The 23,459-nt window shown below is 44.3% G+C and overlaps 1 protein-coding gene across 2 annotated transcripts in view; it reads left to right on the top strand.

The window, feature by feature from the left end:
• The window catches only part of RANBP10 (RAN binding protein 10), a 61,754-nt gene that overhangs the window by 27,076 nt on the left and 11,219 nt on the right, over positions 1-23,459 (top strand). For both annotated transcript variants that reach the window (XM_031058428.1, XM_031058427.1), the window contains exons 3-7: positions 5,886-6,053; positions 13,316-13,338; positions 18,768-18,952; positions 20,580-20,692; positions 22,956-23,064. In XM_031058428.1, the coding sequence (XP_030914288.1) occupies positions 5,886-6,053; positions 13,316-13,338; positions 18,768-18,952; positions 20,580-20,692; positions 22,956-23,064 (598 nt within the window). The remainder of the gene's footprint in view (positions 1-5,885; positions 6,054-13,315; positions 13,339-18,767; positions 18,953-20,579; positions 20,693-22,955; positions 23,065-23,459) is intronic.

Here is a 23,459-nt window from a genome sequence, read left to right as displayed (position 1 = left end):
CCATCTGCCCTTCATATGCCCAACCATACTCCACCATTCCTTCCAGCTTCAGATGCCCCAGGTATCCCTGACTGCAGGGAGGTTACCACTGAATGTGTGGTCAGCAAGGCCCTGCCCTTTGCAGCAGCTTCTGCACCCATGACATTGAATGCTTGGGCTGAGTTGCAGTGGAATGTGTTTCTCCTTTGGAATGTTCATGGGCAGGGAATGGTCCATGTGTCAGTGACAGCTCATCTGTCTGCCAACATCTTCAGCCCAGCAAGTGCAGAGCAGGAAGAGTCAGACATGTCTGGCTATAACTCACTGGAAAAGTTTATTTTCCATGGTCACTGGGCCTTGTGTGTCAGTCCTTTGGCATGTCATCAGAAGGGGATCTCAGTGCAGATCCCTCTGGGTGTTGGCTTCCCTGTTCCCTTGTGCCCAGTGGCAAGTTTGACATGTTTGAACCTTGATGCACTGAGGGATGTCATCACTTGGCTTTCTCCTCCACCCTGTGTGAACAAAGCATCAGGCCAGAAAGGCGGGGTGAAAATACTGCCCTTGGTGACTTGCATCAGGGCATCCATCCATCCATGCTCCACCTGATGCTCCACACTTTGAAGGCTGAGCAGCTTATCCAGGTCCTGATTTACCTGGGTGTGTGATGTAGCCATGATGCCAGTTCTGCCCAGAGCCTACCAGCAGCTCTGTGTTCATTGAAGAAAAGAGCTGAATCACCATGTTATTTCTGTGGTGCTGAGATGTAAATGGTCACCCAGCTCAACAGAACCACTTCCCACTTGCTGCCTTCTGAGGCAGCAGAGTCTGATCTCAGGTACAGAAGTCAGGATCTGACCAAAGAGTCAAGAGCAAAGCAAGGCTGATGTTGAGTGGGAAAGGTGGGATTGAGCAGGGACAGATGTAGGACAGTCAGGGATAGTAGTAGCACACTGCATCTAACTCTAGTGCTTGCTTAAGGGTGAGTGTTTATCAATTTATCCTGTAACTGTGTCCTGAAGTAACTCAAGTCCTTTCTGCCACGTGTCTGGCATTGCATAATTCTGACCTGTTTATCAAGCAGCAGCAATGGAACTCGCTGTTCATTTTTTTCCCCTATGTGTTGGGGTCGAGGTAGTCTGCCAAGAAGGTCAGCATATCAACTTTTTCTTGTTAGCAGGCCAAACAGAACTTCAGTTTGGTGTTGAGCATACAAAAATGTCCTCCCAAGCCCTACTCATGGGATTTGTTTTCCTTTCTTTCAGGTCTTTGATTGCACAATCTGAGCTATTCTGCATCTTGTTAGTAAATGTATAGGTATATTTTGGGTTTGGGTGTTGAAGGGTTCAATTCAGAGGGATGTAAATTTAACCTCTTTTTGCTTTTGTAGCTGCTGAAGTCTTACCTGTAGTGGTTGTGATTCTCTATTTGCATGTTCTAAGTGCTGTCTTAAAAATGAGCTGTAGTGAGAACAGTCTTAGAGTCAGGACTTTGAGGTTCTGCTATGACCACATGAGCCAGGTGGCCAAATCCTTTCTGTTCTCTGCCTGTCTCCCCTATTTAAAATGATTTTGTGCTTTTGAAGAGAGAATGGGGAAGGGAAAGGAAAGGAGGAGAGAACTGTAAAGAAGGACCCTGCAGCCACTCTAGCTCACTTGATTTCAATCTATAGAGTATAGTCCATCAGGAGTCCATGACCTGTGTTTTGTAAGAAAAAGCACATTCTCCAATTTGGTCCAGATTTCTAAAATTTTAAGAGGAATCTGCACTTGCACTTGAGAATTTTTAGACTTGGCCACAACTGCATGTGGGTGCTGAGTGTCCATTGCTCTAGACATGGCTATGACCAGGAGATCAAAATGGGATGTTTTAAACAGCCTTGTTGGAATGAGCTACCAGTCACAAACTGTCAGTGCCTGGGTTCTCCCAGGGTTTTCTTAGGAGCAGCTGCCTGCCCCTCTCTGTCCTGGGATGGGCTGCTGGAGCTGCTGAGGATTGTGAGATTGAGGGTGGTGAGGAGTGCTGGGGGGAGCTGTGGGAGCCAGCTGAGGTGACACACCCCGACAGGGAGGTGCACATGAGAATCTGTGCAAAGGGAGCAGTGATGCATTTTGGAGTGATGACACTGACTTCATGGAAACATCAGGTCACTGGTGAAAAGGACAATGAAGGGAAAATGCTAGAATTAACATGTAGGGGGTTTGGGAGCAGTGCAGAGAACAACTGCAGCCTGCTTCCCTTCTCCATGGGGCACCTTCTTCTCCATTCTTACAAGCAACACTAAATCCAGAGGAGGTTCAGATGATGATGATCAGAAAAGCAGGAAATAGCTAAATAAGTTAGGAAGCATTAGCCTGGAAAAGGGATCATTATGGGGGATTTTGCAGAGGTCTGCATACTGATGTATGTTCTGGGGACACCAAATCCACAGTTTGTCATCCTCTCCTGTGCAAGAACTACAGGATATATCCAAGTAGTAGGAGGCACATTTTCATTGATTGCAGTTACTCTGTCAAACCCCTTCTTGCAGGACACAGTGAATGATGTGAGTTTTTATGTGTTCTTAATAGAGGATTGAACAATTTAATGGAAACAAAATCCTTCCAGGAGTACTGAGTGGACAGAATCTTCATCTGGCTCAGTCTGTCTGTGCTCACAGGTGGTTGGAGAGTGGTAATGCTGTTCAGTCAGGGTGTGATACATGCCCATCCGGTATTTCTCCTGTCTCACTTCTTGAAGAGCATCCTTGTCCGGGCTGACCCCTATCCCACAGGGACAGCCATTGTAGGAGCATGTGGGTGTCACCTCGTCTCTGCCTTCCAGGTCACAGCAGTGACTTCTGCAGTACTTGAGTACAAGTGGCACAGAGGTTAAACTGTCAGGAGAATTGGCAGATGCAGCTGTGGGGAGGGATTTCAGGAAGTTCTGATTCAATCCTTATTAAAACACTGCTGGATTTTGTAGAGGAAGAAGCTGTTGAGTCACTGGAGGCTCAAAGGGTGTCGTGGGAGTCCCAGAGGAGGTTGTAATATTCTGGACCCATTCCTAGGTGGCGATAGCAAATTGTTAATGATGCAGGAAAAGCCCAAGTTTTCAGGAAGTGTTTTGAGAAAAGTTGGAGTCTGTGTTTTCAAAATACATGTGATGAGTTACTCCCCAGTCTGCTGGTAATCCAGGATAATGCCAAGTGCTTTCAATAGGGGTACATGATTTAAATCAACAGGCCCTGAAAACTTTGACCTAGAAGTACCAGAAGTGCTGATTCTTGTTTTTAATTCAGATTATTAGGAAATTTCAGAAGGCTGGCTGAAACTGGCCAGTGCTGGAATTACCCGTATGCCACTGCCCTCATGTTTATTTTGGGCAGAATTTTAGGAATAGGGATCTGTTTTTTATTAATAAATAACTTAAGGTTAGGCATATGATTAATACCACTCAGTTTATGTTTACAGTGAGTACAGTAAGTTCACTCAAACAACTCTGGCTTGTTGTTTAAGATGACCATGGTGATGTGATAAGGCTGACAGGGTAGATTTAAAGCCCCTAGTGTGGTGCCAGGTCCAGGTTCAGCACCACACAACATTTGAGTTGAAAAAGTAAACTCTGCATAACATCAGCAAAGTGCTGGGTGAGCAAATTTCCTTAACTGATTATGTTAGTGGTTTTCTGGGGAAAATAAGATTCAAAAGAAGCTTTTTCCAGTCATTGTTGCTGTTTGTACCATGTTTGTCATTGTCTTCAAGGTCTTTATTCAGTCACTTTTCACTGGAGTTCCCCACCACCATTGGTGCTACAGCAAGAACTTACACTGTGAAGCTCAAGTCAGAAAGGAACAGGGGGAGGGTTTTTTCAGTAGGATCAGCTGTGATCTGTAGTTAATGAAACCTTTATTTCTCACACTGCAGAACCAGTAATGTCTGCATTGGCCCAAGCATTTAGTGAGCTCATCCTCATGGTTGGACACGCTGTTGTATTTTTTATGGGAGCCTTACCCAGTACATGATGCCATTGGCCCAAGCATTTAGTGAGCTCATATGGGAGCCTTACCCAGTACATGATGTGTAAGCACTTCGCTGCTTAGATGCAGCTGATGACAAGTTCTTGGTAGGTGCTTTGTAATGCCAGAAATGTTTTGTATGCAGAAGATACAGAAGTTTGTATTTAGATTGTATTATTAGTACATTAAGAGGTGAATTGATTTAAATTATCATCTGAATTACAACTTCCCAACAGCTCCATTAGAGAAGTTCTGAATTGACACTCGTGTAACAGGTCTGGTTTTGAGGAGACTAAAATAATAGATCAGTGATGGCAACAGTGCAAATAAACAGGCTAGTGGAAAGGAGCCACAGTTTTAAAAATTCAAAAATATTTCAATGGTATTTTTACTGGATGGAGTCTTAGCAGTGAAAGTTTGACAACAGACTCTAGAGCCCCTATCACTTCCTCCTTTGCTCTGGCAAGTCAGTTTGGCATTGTTTTTGTGCTTGCTGAGGGTGCTGCCTGTGCTGTTGTCCCTGTCTCTCATGAAGATTTGAAACAGGACTGGTGCTACTGTCAGCAGCTTGTTTGGAGCTGATCCGAGGGAAGATGGAGCTGACTCTTGGGACATCTCAGTCTGTTCCTGTTGGATGTGTGGGACTAAATAGAGGAAATTACTCACCATTTCTAGACTAGAATTTTCTGGGAGTCCTTCATGCCTTTCACTTCCAAAGTTTGCTCTGAGGTCCAAAATCTTGGCCTGTGGCATGTTTCAGTCTTGCTTCATTCCCTGACTTTCCCACTGGCATTCATTTGGTGTGGTACAATAAACGGGGCCTTAGACATGCACTGACTGTTTTGTGCTTTTCTGAGAAGCCCTGAGCATGGGAGTGCTGATGCCTCAGTGTTGTAGCACTATTTTACAAGATTGAATTTCTAGTGCCCTCATCTTGTTGTTGGTTTTGGAGGAAAATCCTGGCTCACAGAAGTGCTCCAGCCCACCTTCACAGGGCTCTGCTCTGTAGTTCTCAGGGTGCTCAGTCTTTTTGTGCCTCATTGCAAGATGTGCATTTCCTGCACAGTGTCTGTGTTTCTTACATATTCCCTGTGCCAGAGGCATCACTCCACATTTAACAGAATCTGCACCACCCTTGGGTGTATAAGGTAAGAAGATGGCCAAAGCATCTTCTTTGCTTCCCTAAGGATCCAGCCATATCCATATAAAACACAGGTGTCTGGTTTTAATGTTGTATCACTTTCTGGTAGAACTCTGTCTCTCTGTGAGATGTGGCTTTGATTGTGCCATTCAGAGGAATGATCCAAATGAAATTACTGGGATATATAGAAAAGAACAAGTGGGCAGGGTGCAGCTGTAACCTGTAGCACAATGTCACTGGCTGAAGAAATAAAAGATATTAATATTAGAACTGACCGCTTTGCATTGAACTCCCCTGTGACATTTGAGGGTTGTGTTTTAAGCTGTCTGCAGAATGGGAAATATTGTATCCCAATGGAAACATAGAAATCCTTATCAAACAAAGATTTGAAGATAGAAAAATTGACTCTCTCCGTTTCTTACACCTGTGACAGTACTTACAGACAAAGCTGCAACTGTCTGAGAATTATTTTGTTAAATGCTTTTGTGGGAAGTATTTGGTTTTGGGAAACACAAGTGTTTTACAAAAGGAGTTTGTTTCACCTCAGGCAAGATAAAAGAGAAATGTGTTGAAATGCAAATGATGTGTTTTGATTAAACACCATTGATTTCTTTTCAGTTACCAGTATGTGAAAATTAATATTGGGATGAATCAGGAGTGGCAATCAAATTTTAAAACTCACACAGAAAATGATGTCCTGAGAGTTGTAGTAGTTCCATGTGGTTCTGCTCAACTGGCTTCACTGCTGTCCTGTTCTTTTGCCTTTTGCAGGATGGGATAAACATTCTTATGGGTACCATGGAGATGATGGGCACTCCTTCTGTTCCTCGGGGACAGGGCAGCCCTACGGCCCCACGTTCACCACTGGAGACGTGATTGGCTGCTGTGTCAACCTCATCAACAACACCTGCTTCTACACAAAAAATGGCCACAGTTTAGGTGAGTGAAGGTGTTCTCAGGAGAGGGATGCTCCAGTGCTGCTCCTGCTGCTGTTTAATACTTTGGTGTATTGTAACTCTTGTCCCACACCTGTGAGTAAGGTTTAAATGGCAGAGCAAAAGAGCACTCAGCAGCTGTCAGCAGCTGTAAATTTGAGCAAATTTAGAAATGCTTCCAGCAGGTAAAATGGTTTCCATGCTGCTCAGTTTGTTTAGATATATTAGAATTCCATCCACAGCTTCTTCTGCTTTCCTCTGCTACTGCACAGTAGGTGGGAGGTTGGATAAGATGTCTAATGGCTGGACAAGAGGGAAAGAAAGAAAGAAGTGGGAAGTTTAATTAGTGTTTTGTTCAACTACCTACAAAGGCACAGTACTGGTGTCTTCAGTTTTGAAGGGACTTGTCCATCTGAAAGCCTCAACACGTTGGTCTGAGCATTCCCAAAGCCAGACATTAATTCAGCACAAGAAAGGTCCAACTTAAGCATTGAGCTACAATGTGGTTCATTCCACACTTGTTTCTGTAACTGTCTTAAAGTTAAGGACTAAAAAATTTTGCCCAAATTAACACCTCAGATGTTTTCCAGACATCTGTCATATCTTATTTGTCTAAAATAGATATTTTTGGCCATTTTCCCCTAAAATACCGGTTCCTTGGATGGCATGTTCTCTACCCCAGATAAATTCTTGTCTTTTTTTTTTTAACACATAAGATGTGCAGTAAATTTTTGTAGGTTCATCTCACTTTTTATCCTGGGATTAATTTGATTTGGCAGGGAGGGATGAGCACTCCTTTCCTTTGCTTCTCCTTGCTGTGTCAATTCTACTTCGTTGAATTCAAGATTAAATTGGTAGAAAAATACCAAAAATACCCTGCTCAAAACACTTAACAGAGCAAAAATGTTTTGAATTGCTGGCTGGGCTGAAGGAAGGAGTGGGATTGGAGTGCAGTGTGTGCCTGGAGAGTACAGAATTTCTGGTGAGCTCTTGGGAGAAGTACTGGGCTCCCCAGTATTAGAGAGAGATGGACTTATTGGAGAGAGTCCAGCAAAGGGCTGCCAAGGTGATGGAGGGTTTGGAGCATCTGTCCTGGGAGGAAAGGCTGGGAGAGCTGGACTTGTTTGGGCTGCCCATGTCAGTCCAGTACTGGTGAGACAAGTAGAGGCTTGAAAGCAACAGCTGATGGTGTAGAGCAGGAGCTTTTGATTAGGAATGAGACAAGACGGAACAAGAGCAACTGAGGTAATGAAATAGTTAAAAAGATTTCACAAAAGGTCTCCTGTTAGTTCCTGTCCTTGATTTTTGGCCTGTATTTCCCTGTAGTGGTTTGTGCTGTGCTCCTCTGGATGTTTTCTGTTGTTTAAGTGGGTGGTTTTCCAGCTTCACTGTTTTTCACCCTGATGGTGCTGTTACTTCTCATCATAACAAAAGTGTGAGAGTCAGGAGGAGGCCAGATCTTCTATTTAATGAATACAAGTTTGTTCATTTGGTATTTAATTTCTTTTTAATGACCAGAATCTCCACAGTATAATCTGTAGCAGTTGAAAAGTTGCTGCTTTCTCCTTCTCTGTTTTGTACCCAGGACTGTGTTGTGCCTGAGTGTCTGGTCAGATGAAGCCAAATAAAGAGCCCAGTTCAGTAACTTCTGTGTTACCTTTTGTCATTGCTCAGAGATTTGTTTGGTTTGGGACATTCAGAGTTCTTTACAGCAGAGAAGTTATCTAGTCTTCCTTTCTGAAACTGAAGTGTTCCTTTTCCTTCAAAGATGGGGCTTTTTTTGGATGGAAAGCTTGTGTTTTTCTAATGTGACATCAAATGACCCCTTGAGGAACAGCCTACCCCAGTGGTGAACAATGCCAGTGGGAAGAAACGGGAAAGGTAACAAGAAAGCTACCATGCTTAGAGAGCAGCATCACTTATAAGCACTGCTGTCCCCTGGGTGTCTTCTTGAGCTCTTCAGATGTGCAAGACATGAGCTGTCTAAGAAAGGGACAGGTAGAAGCCTCTCCTCAGCATTCACAGCTGGCTCCTGTGTGTAGCAGCTTTTCTTTGAGCTGTAGTGGCATAGTACAGATAGATAGAGAGAGGAGAGATGGTGTGGTTAGAGGAGACAGGAGTGGAAGTGCAGAAGGGAGCAGCAGAGCTCAGGCCTTGCTGGGTGACCCCACAAAAGCTGCAGGAACATTTTACTGCCTTTTTACAAAAGCAGAATGAAAACCTCATCTGAGGAGGCTGTTGGTAAGGGCCAGCAGTGTCTGTTTGTGTCACTGATAAAGAAACAGCATCCAGGAGAAATAAATGCTCAGTGCAATGCTGAGGAGAGGAGCCCCTTGGCCAGGGGTTACACAGCTCCTTGTGGGCACAGAGCAGAGGTGTGAGGAGGGGGTCAGACAGGTGTCAGCAGAGGAACCAAGGCCAAATGGATGTAGGAGCAATGATTTGTTTGGAAGTCAGAATGCTTTCTTCCCTGAAAGAAGCAGCTCCTTGATGGTCTTGAACTTCCATGATATTTAGTGCTAACCTGAGAATCTCATTTCTGTGTTGTGTAGACCCAGGGTTTACCAGGAAGGGGATGAATGTGTGTTTTTCTAGGTGTTTCCTGACATGAAGCTGTGGAAGCCATGTGTGTCTCCTCCTAGGAGATGAGGTAATTGTGTAATCCGTACTGCAGACGCCAAGAATATTCATGAGGCTGATCAGCCCCTTTGTGAGGCCGGTTAGCTTGAGAGCAGGGTTTCAGAGTTTGAATTTGTCTTTCTTTTGATGGAATTGCTGTAGCTTTGTCTTTCTAATCCACTCTTCACCATTTAAGTCCTCTCCTTTTCATCTGTTAATTAGACATCCCCCCTTTTGTTTTCTTGCAATTTCTTCTGTTGCTTAACTGTTATCTTCCATTGTCTCCATACTTTTTCATTTAATCAGATCCATCAGGAGCACTGTATAAGAACTGTTTTCTTGGCCATCACAAATTCTGGATGTTCTGTTTGGAGCTATGTCTTGAACTTTATTTGGAGACGTCACATGAAAACTGTTTGACATCGTATGTAGTCTTAATTCTCTGTTCTGGAAAATGTCTTGAATGTCTTCTGGCTGCTGATGAAACACTTTTGACAAGTTCTGAGCAGAGTCCTGGCAGTAAAAAACATAGTGAGATGTGGCTTGAAGTGTGATGAGAGTGAATTTGGAGAGAAAGGGAGAAATGTTGGGGCACCAGCCATTAAGCAGAAAGTCTTGGACCAGGGCATGAGGAGGAAATGTGACTGCTGCAGGTCTCTGGGTTTAAGTGGATGAGTTTGCTCAGGGATTAATGTAGGAGTGTCTCAGATCTCAGACTTTGACAGCAGACCAAGGTAAATGGAGCAGCAGGACTATAAAAAGAGCATGCAACCCTCTGAAGTCTTGGCATAGAAAACTTCCTGTAGTTTGAGTTCTAGTGCAGGCTCTTGGAAAGACCAAGTTAACCTAAAAAGTAAAATATCCATTCTGCAGCCAGTTTAGAGACTAGGGGGAACATTGGGAGTAATGCAGAAAGCTGATGTGGGAGACATGCAGGTATCAGTCCCAGATTTAATAGGTTTGACCCCCAAGGCTCTAAATGAAATTTGCAGACAGCAAGAGCATTGGGATGTTCAAAACAAGACTTCAGATTAATCAGATTTCAAACCACAGAATCCTGGAGTGGTTTGGGTTGGAAGGAACCTTTAAGATCATGTCATTCCAGCCCCTCTGCTGTGGGCAGAGACACCTTCCACGAGACCCGGTTGCACAGGGGCCTATCCACCTTGGCCTTGAGCACTTCCAGGGATGGGGCAGCCACAGCTTCTCTGGACAACCTGTGCCAGGGCCTCACCACCCTCATTCCCTACCAAAATGAGCAGAAAATACCAGCCTTGGCCACAGCCTTGTTCTCTGTATGAGCAGTTTTACCCAGTGGCCTCATTGGAGGATCTGTTTCCAAGGGCATGTAGAGCCATGTGGGTTTGACAGTGCTTCTCCTCAGCAGCACGTTGGAGAATATTCAAGTATTTTCCTGGGCTGGCATTTCCTGGTCTGCTCTTTAGGATGCCCAGACTGCTGAAGGAGTTGTGATTATTGCAATCCACCAGCAGTGCTTAAGGATTCCCTGGATCACAGCTCCCTAAGCAGGTGCTGGAGGAGATCCCTGCTGTGCAGGCAGTGCAGTGCTGTGGCTGATTACCAAATGTACATTGTCTTGTGCAAATTGAATTCTGTAAGTGGCCAGCTGTGAGGCAGAAAGGATGATTGGTGCTGGGTGGAGAGCAGAGATGGGCTGGAAGGTCCACAAACATTCTGTACATGGGATCATGTGTAAGTGCAGTCATGGAACGTGGAAGTCCCTTGGTTGGCAGGTGAAAATGTCAGTCACACTGTGCCCTAGCACTGAACCTTCATTCAATGTCTTTATGTCACTGCTCTTCACACACTTGCTCTTGCTTCCTGGCCTCTTGGTTTGTCCAGTCCTTGAGTCTTTAAGAAGGTTGTGGTTTTAAACTGGATCCAGGCTTTGGAGGGACTGCAGAGAAAGAAAACAGTTTCACATTCAAGCTGTGATTATTTCACTTTCTGCTGTTGGCTTTCCTGATGCAGGTGTGTAGCAGTGCAGATGCAGAAACTCTAAGCAGACGTGTGTGTGCAACAGACCAAGTGCTGTCTGCTTTTATTTATAGAATCATAGAATTATTTTTTCTGGGAGGGATCTCTGGAGGTCAAGCATCCAACACCCTGCTGAAAGCAGGCCCAAACTAGATCATGTTATTCAGAAACTCATTAAGTTTTTAGTGTCTTCAAGAATGGAGATCACCTGGGAGCTTTTCTGGTCCTGATTCAGTGTTTGACCAAAATTCATACTGAATTTTTCTCATTAGAATTTCCCATGTTGCAGCTTGTCTGTGTTGCTTCCTGTCTCCTGCCACCATGCATCTCTGAGAAAAGCCTTTTTTACACCCTCCTGTATGACAGTTGGCACCAAGAGGTGTCTGCCCTAATGCTTTTGAGACTGAACAGAGACTTTTCCCTTAGCCTGTCTTTGTCCTGCTGGCCTCTGCTGGACTCACTCCAGTCTCACTGTGTCCTGTGTTGGGGAGCCCTAAAGTGAACATCATAACCGGAGTGTAGACTCACCAGTGTTGGAAAAGAAGGGAGAAATCCCATCCTTTAACCTACACTCTCACTAAGAAACCCAGGATGTGGTTGATGTCCTTTGCTGCAAGGACCCACTGCTGGCTCCTGCTCTACTTTCCCAGCAGGACCCTGAGTCTTTTCTGCAGATCTGCTTTCTCTCCAGTCAGCCTCATCCTGTCCTGTTTCCTGGGACTATCACAGCCTGGTGGCAGGGCTCCTAGGTTGCTTTTGTTGAGCTTTGGGAGCCTTGTGCTGGATCATTTCTCCAGCTACAGCACTGTGCCCTCCAGCCTGGTGTCCACTCTGCTGTTTGGTGACAGCTGTGAGCCTGCTGGGAGCACACTGTGTCCCGTTGTCCAGGCCATTGGTGAAGACAGGGAGCTGTGTTGGCCCTGCCATGGATCCCTGAGGGACAATTCTTGCACTTTGAGCTGCTGATCACAACTCTTCCATCCTGACAGTTCAGGCAATTTTCCACCCACCTTGTCCATTCAAAACCCAAGTGCTTGTCCAGGTGCTGGAAGCAGCTTCCAGCCACACAAATACACCAGCCTGGCCACCTTTGGCTCTCAGAGGTGCTAGGGGCAGAGGAAGACTCCAGTGGACAGCAGGTTTAAGGAGATTGACCTCATTCTGCCATAAAAGTAGGAAAACAAGCTTTCATCCACCTTTTCATCCAGCTGAGCAAAATAATTGCAAAGTGAAAAAAAGGTTTGAGTGAGGAGCAATATCTGGGCAAGGTGACAAGGTGAGAGAAATGCTCACTGAATGTTTTCTTCAGTCACATGTTCAACATCACCTGTGCTCACAATCTTTGGTTGGGATGTAGAAAGGGTGCTCAATAAACAAGGTCCAAACTGCCAGGATGTTCATTAAATCATACTGACTATCTGCCATGATGTTAATTTATCTTTACTGGCTGTTTATTAAGTAAAATATTCAGGATTTCTTTCTGAGCATTTGATTTAGATCTGTGCTGTTTTGAATAACTTGTTTCCTATCTTGACTCCTTAAACTGGTTTAAATTACCATTTCAGACTGATCTGGTAACATTACATTGCAGCTCTGGGTTAAAATAGTCCTAAAATTAAAACCAGAGGGTGGTGTTCTGCTTCTGCAGTCCTTCCAGTGCCAGGCAGAAGGGAAGGAGGAGAGGTGGGACGTGTGTGAGAACTGGCTGTCCTGGTGTGGGTACCAGCCTTGCTCTGGCTGGGGACAAGAAAGCATTCTTGGGAGCACACATGGGGAAAGGCTGCAGCTTCCAGAGTGACTCCTGGAATGTCAGCTGGAAGTCTGGGCTTAGCTGAGCCTGGTGAGGTGATGGCAGCAGTGTCCCCTGTGCTGCTGGTGAGGGTGACCCAAAGCCTGGGGGGCTCTGGCTGATCCTGAGCTGCTGGATCCCCCCCATGGCAGGAGAGGCAGCATCCTTTGGGGCAGAGCTGTGCCTGGGCAGCCTGGCTGTGGTGGGTGTTGTCTCTAGCCAAAACCCTGTTAGCCATCCCAGGCAATGGCTGCCTTGGCTTAAATACCTCTTTTCTGCCAGATGTAAATAAAAAGGGAAACCATACTTTTTTTTTTTTTTCACATCTTTTCTGTTTGGAGCTGTATCAGCTGAGTTGAGGATGAGGCTGTTCTTTGCACAGTTTCTCAGGTGCTCCTGGCTGCAGCTTGGTCCTGTTGCAGGGCTGCTCCCCAGCTGTAATGCCAAGTGCTGAATATTTATTCCTCTTTCTCTGGCTGATAAGAAGAATCAGTTACAGCCTAAACCAAAGCAATTTTATACTAAAACTCTGTTTCTAACACCAAAGGGAGTCTTGAAAACTAACTCCTTCCTAGTAACAGAGGGAGAAGCAAAGGAAAGAGGAGCTGCTTTTAGAAAATCAAATTTTTGGGAGAGATGTTGAAAACATTTAGGCTTTTTCTTGAACCTTTCTCCAGATGCAAAACCTTGCAGAGGAAGGGACTGGGGAGTGTAGTTACTTCTAAATACATGAAGCAGTGAAATGCAGGGTCAGAGCTGGGATTTGAAATGCAGTAATGTTTAGTAGCATGTTAAGGATGTAGGCAAGCAGGGAAAAAAATCCTTTGTTTTTTTAATTCTAATATTTTTTCCCCCCACAGGTATAGCCTTTACAGACCTCCCTGTAAGTACATCTATTTTCAGTATTTTAAGTAAGGATGCAAACAGAAGGGAGGGGGAAGAGTGTGGGGGTGTGATTTTTTTTTCTGTTTGATGTCCTGTTGAAAAAAACCATGATAACACACATTACTGAATGATGTGGATGCTCCTTTTTCTGAAACTTCATAATCCTGTGACTGGGTTTGTGGGCTACTCACATGCCTCCTCTCATCCCTCACCACCTCTAAGAATTTGTTGCTCCTTCTCCTGGAATTAAAGCAAAGATGCAAACTTCATTACAGGTCATTGTCTTCCAAATGCAGCTTTGACTCTGAGGAGGAGATCATGTGCATAGTTACACTCATGTCTGGTCAGGTCTCACAAAAGCACAAGAAAATGTTCCCTCTTTTCTAGACCCAAGTGTTCCTGGACAAGGAGGATGTGTTCAGTGAAAAAAGGTAAACCCAGGTCAGGCATACACCAACACATCCACTGCATCCCTCTCATACACAGGACTTCTTGTCCCTAAGGTTGCACTCCTGTCTTTGTACTTAAATACTCCAAATTAATTTCCTCTGACAAATTTCTTAGTTTTGATAACTTTTTTAGGCCTCCAAAGTGATCCATTTTCTTGGCTGACTTTGCTGTTGTGTGGAAGGAAGGTTGCTTTGCTTTGTTCTGTACTTCCTGTCCAAAAATTTATCTTGTTCCTCTAATTTTTATATTGTGAGGAATAATGTCTAGTACTCCCTGTTCACCTTCCCAATGGGATTTAGGGCTTTACAGATTCCTCCCATATCCCAAATATAGCCTGCACTTAAATTGCAGTTATTTGATTGGCCTTTTCACATCAGCTGTCAATATAGGATGTTTTGGGGTTTTTTTTGTCCTAGGGTCTTTGAACTTGGTAACATTATGTGGGTTGTGTAACAGCAGTTCATTCACTTGGTCCAAGTACAATTTATTAAAGTACAAGAGTAGTTTGCCTTTCCATGAAGATTAACCTTTTGGGGTGAGGTATTGCGATAACCTTACATCCACAGCAAGAAGATGCTTCTCTGATGTACCCCTTAGTTTTTAGTGCTGTTTGTGTTCCCTCTGGGTATAGATTGCATTAGTAGTCACAAATTTACCATATTCCTTCTAATTTTTTCACCACTTTGTCTTCTCATTTGGTTAGACTGCTTCTCCTTCTGCAGCAGGAGCAGACATTGTCCATGTTGTCAATGACAAATGGCAATGTCATTGTCCATGTTGAGCTGGACAATGGCAATTTAGGCTCCTGTCAATCAGAAATGGCTGTCCAGCACACGTACCACTGCTTTGCCATTTACTGCCCAAGTGTTGCTCTGAACCTTCACAGCACAGATTTGGCAGCTTGAAATTCCCTGTCCTGCTTAGCTTAACTTGCATGCTGTTGATCCTGGAGTGCCCAGTGGGCTGACACAGAATTTAATGTTCATGTGTAAGCTGTTCACCTCTGTGCTGAGTCTCTGCTGGGCACAGGGGATGAGCAGCAGGGGAGGCAGAGCACACAGAAGGGTGTGAGCTGAGAACTCTTCTGAGCCCCTGGCATCTCCCTGTCCTGCTGTTTCCTGGTCTGGGCAGATCATCCTCACAGGATCCCAGGCTTGTTTGTCCGTGTGTCTTGTGCAGAGGAGATGTTTAGTGTGAAACTGGGAGAAGATCTGGCCAGGGTAGGTTTTGGCAGATGCCTTGTGGTTAACTGGTGTGTAAATGGTCTCTGTACCTTTAGCAGCCAGGTTGCTGAGCTGTTTTCTGGGCAAATCCCCTTCTGGCTTTTACAGCAGCAGCTAATCCATAACACTGCTTTTCTGGGCCAGGAAAGAGAACAGCTGATGCCCTGTAGGCCTCCTACTATTGAGAATTATCCTTCATGAGATAATTCCTCTTCAAGAAGAGGAGGAAAGAAGCTTGATGGGGATTTTTTACCTCTTAACTGTGAATTTGAGCAAGGATGGGAGACTTCTGCCTCCATATGGATCTAGGACATCCCTCTGCATATGCTAAATCACTCTGCTGCTCTGCTGGCAGCTTCCTAATGGTGCCTACAGCTGACTTCAGCATTCTCTTTTCCAATGTCCTTCCCCTGGATTACTGCATTCTTCCTTCACCCTTGCAGGTACCAATGTGTTCCATGTGCTCTTTTTGCTCCCTTGGCCCATGGATTATTGGTTGTTCCAGTTCAGGTTACAACCTTTCCTAAAGAAGTGGATGCCAAACCCAAGATAGACTTTGGTTGAAAGTCTGTCAGATATTTTAGAATTCTTGAGGCAGTAGAGAATATGAAGCTGATCACTTGCAGGTTTCATTTTTTATAGTTCTCTGTTCCAGGCTCAAACACAATATCCACTGATTATAAGGTAAAAAAAAAGAAAGTATCCATTATAGAGTCTGTGTTCTTCACCTGCTAAAGCTGCAGTTCTGAAAATTTAACTGCAAACAGGAGTGGGAGCAGCAAACTTACCTGGGTGACCCTTGAAGTGCTTTGGTTTGAGCAGCTCCACTTAGATTTTTTGGCTCTGGTCCATTCCTCATTACTCACCCCTCCAGAGGACCTTTAAGGGAGAACTTTTCCTTGCATTACAGCCTGAGGGCTGGTGAAGCTGACTGGTAACACACATCAGTAAACCCCATTACTTCTGCAATTTTTAAGCTTAAATTTTAGGGTTGGCATATCAGTGAGGTTACACAAGGAATTAAAATCCTTCAAAACATTGCCAGATTAGAAATAATTTCCTTGAAATGCTTGTTCCAAAATTCCCCTTGCAGAGGCAAATGGTGAAAGCAATATTTTGCAGAATTCACAATATTAGGAAGTTGAAATGGATACTTTAATTTGAAAACCAGAGACACAGATGTTGAAACATACTTGCTTTGGCTCGTTTCAGTTTCCTCTAAAGGGTGTTTTCATTTGTACAAAAATACAGTGATAGGAGAAAACACATTTTGGCTTAGCACAGGCTGAAGTTAAAACCAAAATAACTGCTTGAAATAGGAGTGAATTCCCACAGAGGAAAAAGAGGGAGTTTCTTTTTTTTTCTTTTTTTTTTTTTGCCAATTTAAGTCAGTGCTCAGGCCCAACTCTTACTTACACAAGCCTAGATCAGGTCTATCCTGCCTGGAGATTTGAAGGAATAGTAGGAGATGAAAAAAACCAGAAGAGCTCAGGGTGGGATTGTAGGAGTGCAGAGGGACAAGGGGGTTAAAAACCAGGCCAAGATGAACAGTGGGGATTGTGAGTAACATCAGGGCAGGAGGTGGGCCAGATGTCATGGGAAAGGTGTTCCTGAAGAACTTGGCAGGAAAAGCATCTCCTGGGTCAGTGGGCTCTGGGGTTGTGTCTGCCTGCATCTGGCAGGGTGCTGGAGATACACGAGCTTCCCAACAGCTGCTAAGCAGAGAGAACACATCTCACATGGAAAAATGGAATTTTACCTTAGAGATGATTTGGGAGATGTAGAGGGTAGGCAGCTTCTGCTCAAAGATGAACATAGCCAAAGCTGGGGGCTTTGCTTCCAACTTCCAATAATAAGAAGTCTGAAGTATGGACTGTGGAAATATCTGATTCCTCATTAGAGATATTTCCATGTCAGCCAGTTTTGAAGGAATGAAGGGATTAAATGTAATTACAGCATTTTCCTCTGGTAGCTCTTCCTTTATCATGCTGTATTTACTTTGCACATCTCTGACCCAGAGACTTCCTTGGTGTGGGAACAGGAAAGGAGGTGTAGCAAATCACCAGTAATGCAGTCATCCTGATCTCTGTTTCCAGCCTGTATTTATAGATTAATTTCTTTCCCTTGTTGTTTGAGGTTTGATAATTTCAAAGGTAGAGGAGGTTGGTCAGGTTCTTAACCAGTTCAGTTTTGAAAATGAGAACAGAAATGCTGCAGTCATTCTTGGAACCCATTCCAGGCTTAAATCATCCTCATCTCTGCAACAGGGAAGAATAAGTTGAAGAAATTTTCCATATAATTGTAGGAATGCCCATGTCTCTCTCTATAGAGGAGGAGAGGGTCATCCTAGGTTTCTGATGGGACTTAAGGAGGGAGGTCTGCCCCTCTGCTGCTCTAATATCTGATATGGGTTCAGCCCTGAGCAAGGCACTGCAGCCAGGCACCTTGCAGACTTCAGTTCCATACAGGTGTCCCTGTGCCTTGCCCAGTGTCCATTTCTGGCTCCACTGTTTTAGGGCAAAGTTTTTAGGAAAAAACCCAACACCAAACAGTTCCTGAGTGGCATGAGAGAAAGTTCTTCCCCAGCCTGCAGACTCTCAGCACATGCTGTGGAGCAGAGAATTCGTGAAGCTTCTGTGTGCTTTGCAAAGAGAACAGTAATTTGTGCTGCACAGAAGTAACTTGAGAGTGAATGGAACATGCTTTTGAAAAATGTGATTTTGGTGTGCACGAGTGTGCGTGGGTGTGCACGAGTGTGAGCAGGAAGTTTGAATTCGTGGTTTGTGTCTGGTTTGCAAACAGCACAGTAATTTGTGCTGCACAGCAGTAACCTGACAGTGACTGGAACATGCTTTTGAACAATGTGCTCAATGATGAGAACCAGGCATCCCTGTACCTCTTCTGATGCTGTTTCTCTTTTCCCAACGTTTAAGTGGGCTCAGGGATTCCATTTGTATCCATAAGCTTATTCTTAATATAGCATGAATTCAGAGAACTTCTGATACACTTTGAACTCCTATTTTTAATTAAATCATCCTTAAAAGCAAATTAGTGGCTGAATTTTAGAGACACTTATGGTGGTAACCTTTTTATTTTCCTCATGTCCTGTTGATGGGTCAAAGCTTCCATTTGGATCTGTAGACTTATTCTGAAAATGAAATTAATCTATCAGTAGTGTAATTTCTTGTGTGGATGTCTTGGGATCTTGGGATCATCAAAGACCTAGCCTCAGAGCTCCACCACTGTCTGTTCCCTTTTCATCAGAGGTGTACAAGACTGAGATAACAATTTCCAAGGAATAAAAGAGTTGAGTTGAAACAGGAGGGAATACACAGATCCATTGATTGAGATGATACACCTCTCATTTATTTTTATTTATTTATTTATTATTGTTGTTGTTGTTATTAATATTGTTGTTATTGCTGTTTTTTGTTATATTATCTGCTGGCTCTTGAAGCTTGGTAGAAATTGTAGAAAACTAAGCCAGAAGTGCCATCCACACACAGCAGTCATGGCCTTGATCCCAGGCTGCTGGGGGATTGAACCCATTGTTCTGGTTTGATGCAATAACTTTTCATAAATGCACAATAAGTCACAGGATTTCTTGAGAAGTACCCAAAGGGCTGTTGCCTCTCCCAATTCCATTATATTTATTTCAGTATAAAGAGCAGCTCTTTGGTTTTACCAAACCACATAACTGGAACCAGGAGGAGACAGCTGTGTTTAATACAGGTTTGTTTTTCTTCCTTCCCAGTCAAACCTCTACCCTACAGTGGGTCTCCAGACTCCAGGAGAGATCGTGGATGCCAACTTTGGGCAGCAGCCCTTTGTGTTTGACATTGAGGACTACATGAGGGAGTGGAGGGCGAAGATCCAGAGCACCATTAAGCGGTTTCCCATAGGAGACAGGCTGGGAGAGTGGCAAGCCATGCTGCAGAAGTAAGTCACTGCCTTGCTGTTCAGCTTCTTCCCTCTTGGTAGGCTTTAAATACTTCTTAAATGCTAATTTGTGCTCTCTTGTGGCAAAAGTTGCCACTCTGTGCATTTTGCTCAAATAGTTTTATCCTCTGTTCGGTTGTTTAAGTTTTTCCTGTGTAGATTGCTGCTGTTTCAAATGTGGCAGATGTGGGAAAAGTTTTCAGCCAAAGATTGCCTGGAGAAAGCTTGTAGGAATGGAAGGATATACATTTTGGGGTGATACATTGCAGGAGGGGGAAGACACCATAAACACTCCTAATGCAGGAGAAAAGCTGGTGTGTAAGCCAGCTGAATTCAGAAATGAAAGAGCAAGAAACAGCCTAAACCAAAGGCTTCCAAACCTAACTGGAAGCACATTTATGGCACTTTATAAATTAATGAATATTGAAAGCACTTCTCATTGCAAAAGGGATTGAGTGGAACTTGATGAGAGCAGTTGACAGGAGTTGTCAGAGGTCAGGAATGTTATTGATGCTGTTATTTGCCTTCCAAAATAGGACCAAATTAGAGAGTCAGGACCTCCCTTAACAAGAGCTGTTGATTCTGCTGCAGTGGGACCAGTTTATCCCTGTATTTGTTCCTTGTGTTCTCCAGAATTTTTTCTTCTGATGGGCACGGTGGAGTTGTCAGGGTCACCACTCTGGAGCTCCTCCTATAGAGCTCTTGGGCAGAAGCACTTGTATTTAAAACAACTTCCAAAAATTACACACCTGCCTACAATGTTATGCCTAAGAATGATTGCTGACTCATAAAATACTTCTTTCTTGTGCTGAAAGTAGCCAAGTTGAGTGTGTGCTTTGAGCTGTGGCTTGATCAGATCAATGCCAGCTTCATCGTGAGAAGCCTGTTTTGAGATTCATGAGAAGCTTTGAAATCCTGTTGCTGGCTTTTTAGATTTTGTTAAAATCCAGTGAGCATTAACATTGAGTCACTGTGTCCTAGGAAGGCACAAGTGTGTTAGAAATGGTCTGTTCAGGAAGATGGTTTTGTTGTATTTGTTTTGTGACAGTGATACTCCTCCCTCCCCCAAGATTTTTTAAAAATACAGCTTCAAAGAGTGTTAATGTTTTTTAAATAAATTCTGACAGTCACCAGATTAAAGTATCTGTGAATGTGCAGAATTCATAAGGAGATTGAACTACTAAAGATACAATTGCTGGCAAATAAGTGATGGAAGAAATTCAGGACCAGAATCTTTTCTTCTTTTTAAGATCTGCTTGAAAGCCATGAACCTCTCTAAGGTTCATATTTATGTCTCTATAGGATGTCACTGCAGTAACACAGTATTGAGTCCAAGTGACCCTTGGACAGCAGTCATAAATAAATACTGTATATGCATTGAGATTCTTCTTTTTTTTTCCACTCTGTAAAGTGAATTTAGAGCCCCACTCCTGTTTGCAGAGGACCAGGTGCCTGTCTTGTAAATACACACAGTTTAGACCCAGAAGGAGAACCTTGGTTATGTCCTAAGCAAGCTGAGTTTCTCAGTGAAATTGCAACTTCTGTTGTGTTGGTTTCTTTTTGCTCCAGTGTGATGACTCTGTTTCACTTGTACCTTGTCATCTCTTTGTATTTTCTTTTTTTCTAGTATGGTTTCGTCCTATTTGGTTCATCATGGGTACTGTTCAACAGCAACTGCCTTTGCCAGAGTCACAGACACCACAATCCAGGAAGAGCAGACCTCAATAAAGAATAGACAAAGTAAGTCTCTCAGGTGTCACTCCTCAGGTGTGTTCTGTTGGGGACTCTGCAGAGGAGTGAGTGCTGTGGAAGCATGAGAGTACAGAGCTGTGCACAGCACTCTGGCCTGGAGCAGAGCTTGGGAGTCTCTGCTAGGAGCACTTTTCCCATCACCACTGCCTGCTCTCCACCTTCTGCCATCTTTGCCTGGAGAACTGCCCTGTTCTTCCTGTCCCTGTCTGCTCTGCTTAGCCTTTACCTGAGCTGAGGTCGTTGTGCACCAGAGATCCCTTGGGATGTGAGCTCCTCACTGCAGGCTGGTGCTGCAGGGGCAGGTCCATCAGCCCAGGCACAGGGACTCAGACACATCCATTTAGTTTCACTGGAGCTCCCAGTTAAGGACTCTTCCAATCCCTCTGCACATTGTGATTTCAGGTAACTTTTACATGCTGAAGGGTTTTCAAATTCACAGCCAACATGTTAAGCTCACACTGGGTGAAGAATTTGTGTTCTGTGTCTGTTTTGGTTGCTGCTGTTTGCTCCCAGGTGGCTCATCTCTCAGCTGCTGGGGCTGTCAGCACTTTTGGTCCTACAGAATAAGGCTTGCAGCTTTCTCCTGCTGTACCTTTTTTTAAAACTTTTCTATTCACAGGCTCAGCCTGCAGAATGGCAGAACATTGGTGTGTTTTCTGCATTCTCCTGGCTGCTGAATACAGGCCACATGCCTGTACATTTCCCTTCCCTTTGTGAGCTGCTGCTCGTGTGACTGTCACGTACCAGAGCATTGTGCCCTTTGTGGCTTGCTCTCCATACATTGCATGTGCTTAGCCAGCAGTCAGGGTCATCTGGGGACTCTGCTCTTAAATAACTTGCAGTTGCTGCCTCTTAGTGCTGATGGGCTTGGTGCTTTCCAGGTCATGCATTATGCAGCCCTGACCCCAGCAGTGCTCCCAGTGCTGTGGTTTAGCTGGCAGAGCCTGGCAGGAGGGAGACACACACACGAGATGCTGCGGGCTCCTTTGGCTGAGGACAGGTGACAAGGCAGATGGAGGGAAGGAATACAGAGCCCTCAAGTTGGGGCTTCAATAAAAGGTGTGAGGAAAACACAGATGGGGAAACAAAAAGAGGGGGAAATATAAAAGGGAATGACATCTGTGAGAGTTGCCAAACAAGGCAAAGCAGAGCTGTCAGAAGCAGCGAGACGAGAAAATGGACGTGCAAGAGAGGGAAATGAGAGCTCTTGTGTTGGTGTGAGAGCCACGGCTTTGGTTCCAGATTTCAGCTATAATAACAACCAGATAGACACTGAGAAGTGGGAGACATGACAAGTCATTGCAGTTTGTTACTGGCATCGTTAATGAAGATTTGCCAGACTGGGCTTCCAACTGCTCCAACACTTTGCAAAAGCCACAGCCTGTTGTTATCAGAGGCCCTGCTTGCAAAGCACCTCATGGGCCATTCCAAACCTTCCCTCTGCTGTTCATAAGGAGTACTGGAAAAACAATGCAGTTTTAGTTTTAAGTACATTTAATTTTTATCTCCAAGCATGCTTAGAAAAACGAAATGTGAGTCCCTGTAGATTCTCTGAGCTTTCAGGGGTCTCGGGTTGAGTCTTGCACTTGTGTCTTCTGACTTGCTGAAGGAACTTATATGGGACATGAACACTCAGCATAAGTGTCCACCTCCTAGAAGTGTACAAGTCACTGAGCTGTTTCTAGTGCAGTCAGTAGCTGGTACTTCTCTGGGAACGCATTGAGGTGGCCTTGCAGGAACATAGTTTTGTTGATATAATTACTTCTGCTTAGTGGTAGGAATATTGTGAAAGCAGTGCTGTGATTTAAGACCACTGACCCTCTAAGAGTACTCCATTTATCTCATACTGAGCCATATGTTTGAGCAAGACAGAGAATGTGATATGAGGGTGACCTAGGAATTTGCCCTCTGAAATTGTCACTTCTCCAGCAGCCTCCTTGTTTCCATCCAGTTGGCATGTCCTGTTTTTGTTGCCATTGCTGCAGAGCTCTGTGACTAAAGAGCACCCCAACCCACCTTCTTCATCCTTCAGATCCTTCTATTCTTGATGGCTTTTTGCTACTAAAAGATCCTTTCACATTTTCACAGGGTTTTCCTCCCCCTGATCCATAATAAACCAAATATAGTCTCCAGCTCTCCCAAGCCCTTGTGCAAGATGGTTGTGGGGACCTGGATGGAATGGATGGGACAGCTCTTTTGGCTGTTCCTCTGGGCTGGTCCTGTGTGTCACCAGGTCTTCTTTTGCTTTCAGGAGTACAGAAGCTAGTATTAGCAGGCAGAGTGGGAGAGGCTATAGAAGCCACCCAACAGCTCTATCCTGGCCTCCTAGAACATAACCCCAACCTGCTCTTCATGTTAAAGTAAGTATGAAAAGCTTTATGCTCCCTAATGCTGAAATGTGTAAATGAAGGAAGGAATAAGAACCTAGCTAAACATCCAAGTCTGGCTGCACACCTTGCTCTGAATTCACACTGTTTGAGCTCCCTTTGGGAGTCCTTTGCACAGTGCTTGTAGATGTAGCCCTTTTGTTGCTGCTCAGACCCAGTATAGCTTTGTCTCATGAGGTCATACATAGGTGGGTGAATTTTAGTTCTGCTGACTGCCAGAAATTCCTTCAGAGGAGTTTCTTTACTGGCCTTGTGAGGATCTTGCAGTGTTGGAGCAGTGTCAGTCACTGTGAAGGTTCCTAGAAAGGCAGATGTGTGGAAAAGGCTGTCTGGGGTAGAGATTAAAGGAAGAAGTGTCCCAGTTCTCC

Source organism: Geospiza fortis, unplaced genomic scaffold, assembly GCF_000277835.1.
Source record: "Geospiza fortis unplaced genomic scaffold, GeoFor_1.0 scaffold97, whole genome shotgun sequence".
Lineage (NCBI taxonomy): Eukaryota > Metazoa > Chordata > Aves > Passeriformes > Thraupidae > Geospiza > Geospiza fortis.
This window is presented reverse-complemented; position numbering and strand designations above follow the sequence as displayed.